The following is a 4857-nucleotide window of genomic DNA, read 5'->3' on the forward strand; positions in this document are numbered from 1 at the left end:
AAATATGCTATTGTGAAAATAACTAAGGTAAATTCTGGGAGAAATATAATTATCATGACTTTGGAGTGAATTTGTACAGGAATTTTCTTTTCAGACATGGCTTCATACTGAATATGGGACCTGTAAAACCTTGTAGCAGTACTCAGTAAGTAGAAAACAAGATTATATGGTAGATTTCTTTTTGATTCAACATTTATGTAACTAAGTCTACCTGTAAAATCCTCCAGTGTATAAAGGATAAAATGGTCTAAACTCTCTTTACTAGAGCTATTTATGGTGATGGTGTAGGATCCTCACTTTTAGTCAGTCTACATTCATTTGATGAAGATTCACTGTTTTTGTTTATTATGTATTGATCAACATGAATATACTGGGAGAAATTATAATTTAAAGCCTTTTACAACCCTGACTTTTGTACAACAGAGGTTGAGTCCTGCTTGCTCGCAGGTTTGCATGGGATATAAAAACAACTGTATTCTGAAATAAAGCTCTCTGCTGTGCATCACAGCCAACTGGCCTTTGTTGCCTTTTTCCAAGCTGGAAAAATGCATGGTATTCAGTCTTGAGTTGCCACTGCCTGGATTCACAAAAGGGAGTAAGAGAGAGCAGAGGTGAGAGGGATGCAGCGCATATCTGTCGGTAACAGTCAAGAGAAGAAAGATCATGAAAATACAACTTAAAATCTGTTTCCAGGTCCTTTTGTGGCTTTGGTCTGAACAAGTGGTGCAGGGTAAGTAGAAACAGAAGCTCTTCTGACGGGGCGGCAGACAAAATCTGTTATTGTTGTTGCATAAGGATGCTTCATGCATGGTGCAATTCGCATTAAAACTAGCGATAGTGATCTGTAATGTTAGTTTCCTGGTGCAGTTGCAGTAAATGATTTCATATTTATAGTCACAGTTGAGCTGAGTCTTTTCTACTTTAGATGTGGCTGCAGGCATGAGTCCAACTTCTCAAATGACAGGCTCATCCATCTCTGATGCAAACCTGATGTTTGAGGTACTTTCTACAAAAGTCTACATGAAGATAAAGCTCATATCTTTACAATGTTTTTACTCGAGCCAGTGTCGCACATTTATCTTTTTCTCTCATGTGCAGTTTTTGCTGGGTGGGATGGAGCTGGACCAGGACAGAAACATTGTCCTGCTCGACAGGGAGATGGCATCGATGAGGCAGGGGCGGGCGTTCCTGTCCAAGATCAACGACGACATCCCCAGAAGCCTGAGCTCCATGGTGCAGATGGTGACGACACTGGAGAGGCGGAGGGGGAGGCCGCTGACTCAGACTGAGTTCGACAGTGTCATCCTGAGCATGGTGTACTCTGCCCACCAGGCCTGGCACCAGGAGAAGAAGGAGGACCAGGAGGCGTGGGGCGGAGTGCTCCTCCAGCTGGCCAACGTTACCGTCCACCAACTACGAGGAAGTTATCTCTTCAGTTATGCGTAATACACCGACTACCAGTATGAAATAAACGAGGAAGCAATAAATCACTTTCTGTAAATCCTCCTGTAACGTGTATTGACGACTGACAGTGCGATTTGTAAAGGAAAAAGTCAATCATAGAGAAAACGTGAACATTTTTATTACATGTACTTAGAAAAACAGTGAGAACAGAACAGAACAGTGACTTCCAGCTGCAAAGTTGTTTATAAAAGAATATCTGAAACAATCCCTGAAGTTTGAGGCCCAACAAACAGTGAACAAAGAAATATATACATGAAATGTTTTTAAGACACCGACTATTTTATAGTTCACTTCTTCTTCTTCATCTGTGCTTGTTTTTGTTTAGTACATCCAGTCTTGGTCTTTGTTTTGGTCTCAGGTTCCTCCAGAGAAGCCAGTTTTTTCTTGAGCTTTGCATCCACAGCGGGAACTCTCCGCTCCCTGTTGGAGCGCTGCCGACTCCTCCTCTGTCCTCTCAAACCGCCCGCTGAGGTGGAGGTGGAGGTGTCCTCCTTCTCTGTGTGCCGCTCGCTGATCAGTGACTCGTTCCTATCCCAGACCAACGCCGTCACACCTGTGATTGAAGGTGACGCAGAATTAGCGAGAAAACTGGACATTTTCTCGCAGAGCTGATTTCAATCATGTCAACACATCGACGTGCTTCAGAGAAACTCACCCATGCCAGATCCAATCACATCACCCATCGGATTGAATTTGTTGATCTAAATAAATAAAAAAGTGTTCCAGGAGTTAATACATTTGGTTTTAGTGTCTTTATTTTCTTTATGTGTGTGTTTTTTTTAAATACTCACAGATTTGATCCCTGAAGCAGTGGGATCGTACAGCTGATACACAAGCTCTGCTGTGTTGGAATCAAAGATGTCGATGGACCTCTGATCGCCGGAGCAAACGCGGTCGTCAGGGTAGCGGCCAGCCACAATCAGGTCGTACACAGGGTGCCACGTCGCCTGCAGAGCAATAACAACACTATTATAGTACCCCAGATGATGCTACTTCCCCCTAGGATGTCTCTTCATATACCACCTGTTTCTGTATTAAGTTAAAGCTAAAGTTAAAGATACTTTATTAATCCTTTGCAGGAAATTACAATGTTACCAGCAGCAGAAGACAACACAAGACCACAAACACGCATCATGCACAAAAATACACAATAACAACAATATTGCACAACCCGTTAGAAACTTATGTCAGAGAATAAGAGCAGCAAAGTCTAAAATGCGATTTAAAAAGAAGTAAAAGTAGCAAGGTCTAAAATAAGATTTTTAAAAAGGAGGGAGAGACGCTGTCACATGATTACAGATATTAAGAGAAGCAAAATGGCATATGCACATGATTACTGTGAGTTAAAAAGCCTAATGGCAGCTGGTAAAAAAGACTTGAGGTTCCTCTCAGTTCTACATTTCGGAGGGATTAGCCTGTTGCTGTGTGAGCTCAGTCTGAATGCCTCAAGGGCATGGAGTGGGTGCCTGTCGTTGTTCAGGATGGAGTTTAATTTCCTCAACATCCTCATGTTTGCAACCTGCTCCACACTGTCCTGGGGGGTGCCAATGGTGGAGCTGGCCTTTTTGATGAGCTTGTTCAGCCGATTCCGGTCAGAAGTACGGGCTCCGACCCCCCAACACACCACACAAAAGAAAAGAGCACTTGTCACTATACAGACTTATAAAAGGAACAGAGCAGAGGCTGACAAATGTTAAAAGACCGCAGTGACAGGGAGTGGGTTTTTAGGTCTTGACCTTCTAAAGACCATTTCTTTAGTCTTTGTGGTGTTGATCTTCAGGTTGTTGAGGGTGCATCAGTCCCCAAAATCCCTGACTGTGCTCCTGTATTCCCTCTCACATCCCCCCCTTAATGCAGCCAACAACAGCAGAGTCATCCGAGTATTTTTGCAGAAAGCAGGTGCTTGAATTGTGTTGAAAGTCCGAAGTGTAGAGGCTGAACAGAAAAGGTGATTAGGTATTAGCTATAAATTATATGGATATTAATATTTTGCCAACTCTTTCTTGTACTCATTTGGAGACTGGTGGCACAGCTGCACAGTTATCCTTATGCTATGACTAGATTACACTTTTCTCACATCATCTTTGCCCCTATACTTTTAGTGAAGGCTTTTCAGGAAAAGGTAGACATTTGATTAGATTAGATTTCCGAGTAGAGCAACAGTTTTCTATGTGCTAGACTGACTAAATGTTGTGTGTCCATTCCATTTAAATAATTAAACAAATGCTGTCCATCATTGTGTCTGCAACAACACGGGTAACAAACACCTTTCACAGCACAACTGTGGATACATTACCCATGTCTGTGTGTTCGCTGGGCTGTTTGTGCATGTGCTCATTAGGTGTGGTTGAATTCATGATCTCTCAGGAGACATCCCTGACCGTCACAAGACGAGCCACACAAACCAAGAGAAGAAACAAACCTTGATGGGCGTGAGATGCTGAAACTGTCTGTGTGGGTGTTGGATGATATGCCGAGGCTTTGACCAATCAGGGGACGAGTAGACGCGGATCTGGTCATACTGATCTGTGGTCAGCAACTTGGTGCAGTCCAGCGGGTTGAAATATGCTGTAAGGAGACGGCACGGACGGCTTTGTCAGACTGATCTCCCAACGACCTGGAGTCATAGCAACTGGAGTACAAAACCTGGCTGTAAACTTCTTTTAGGTTTAATCTTTATATTATAAAAGACAGGCGAGGTTCAGATTTGGTCTAAATGGAACAACAAAGAAATTACAAAGATATTACAACAAAAATCATCTATCTCTAACTGCTGTTTCATAACTTTCTTTATCCCGAAGAATCAAATTATAAGAATTCCCTTTAAAAGTCAGGTGGTCTCACTTAAAGCAGATATCAGTGGAATGTTTTTGTTAATATAAGTCCTAAATAGTCCTATTTTCCGTCAGCAATCACTTACATGAAGTATTTCAGCCTAAACACGAGTCTCTCCGTCACTCTGCTCTGCTGTAACCCGAGGAGAAAATTTTCCTTGTGGGATACAAGTGTTATCCAATGAGGGGAGAGAACGGCATGAAGGGCTGTGTGTGCAGCCAAGGGATGCGCGTGAATGTGGTGACGTAGCACGAGGACCAATTGATGCCTGACAAGGGCGGGGGCTGCTAACTCATGGTGCGTTCAAGGAAACTCGTACTTTGTGTTTTTCCTTCCTGTGAAGTCATACCAGTTCGATCTGGTACGAGTTCACGGGTCGGAAGTTACGAGTGGCCGTTATAGGGAACTTTCACAGACAACAGGACGGTAAAAACACGAGCTACGGGTTACCTGGAACGCTACCAAGTCGTAGTTGTGACTTGAAGCTGTAACTTACGGTTTCAAAAGCCTGCCTTGAACACAGCATTAGCCGAAACGGCCGTGCCGCTGTTATCTGCT

General features: G+C 43.1%; 2 protein-coding genes across 3 annotated transcripts in view; one reads left to right on the plus strand and one right to left on the minus strand.

Annotated features, from left to right (window-relative positions):
• Nucleotides 1-542: 542 nt before the first annotated feature.
• On the plus strand, nt 543-1554 carry LOC146985756 (protein FAM180B). The gene is made up of 3 exons (XM_085779010.1): nt 543-730; nt 926-999; nt 1099-1554. The coding sequence occupies exons 1-3, from the start codon at nt 664-666 to the stop codon at nt 1444-1446; spliced, it is 489 nt and encodes a 162-aa protein (XP_085635136.1). The 5' UTR covers nt 543-663; the 3' UTR covers nt 1447-1554.
• An 11-nt stretch (nt 1555-1565) lies between these two features.
• The window catches only part of ddb2 (damage-specific DNA binding protein 2), a 6026-nt gene continuing 2734 nt past the window's right edge, over nt 1566-4857 (minus strand). For both annotated transcript variants that reach the window (XM_085779008.1, XM_085779009.1), the window contains exons 7-10: nt 3887-4032; nt 2256-2411; nt 2120-2165; nt 1566-2017 (exon numbers count right to left, since the gene is read on the minus strand). In XM_085779008.1, coding sequence (XP_085635134.1) covers nt 1752-2017; nt 2120-2165; nt 2256-2411; nt 3887-4032 — 614 coding nt within the window. In that variant the 3' untranslated portion in view covers nt 1566-1751. The remainder of the gene's footprint in view (nt 2018-2119; nt 2166-2255; nt 2412-3886; nt 4033-4857) is intronic.

Source organism: Trachurus japonicus, chromosome 6, assembly GCF_045865225.1.
Source record: "Trachurus japonicus isolate A0001 chromosome 6, Traja_1.0".
Classification (NCBI taxonomy): domain Eukaryota; kingdom Metazoa; phylum Chordata; class Actinopteri; order Carangiformes; family Carangidae; genus Trachurus; species Trachurus japonicus.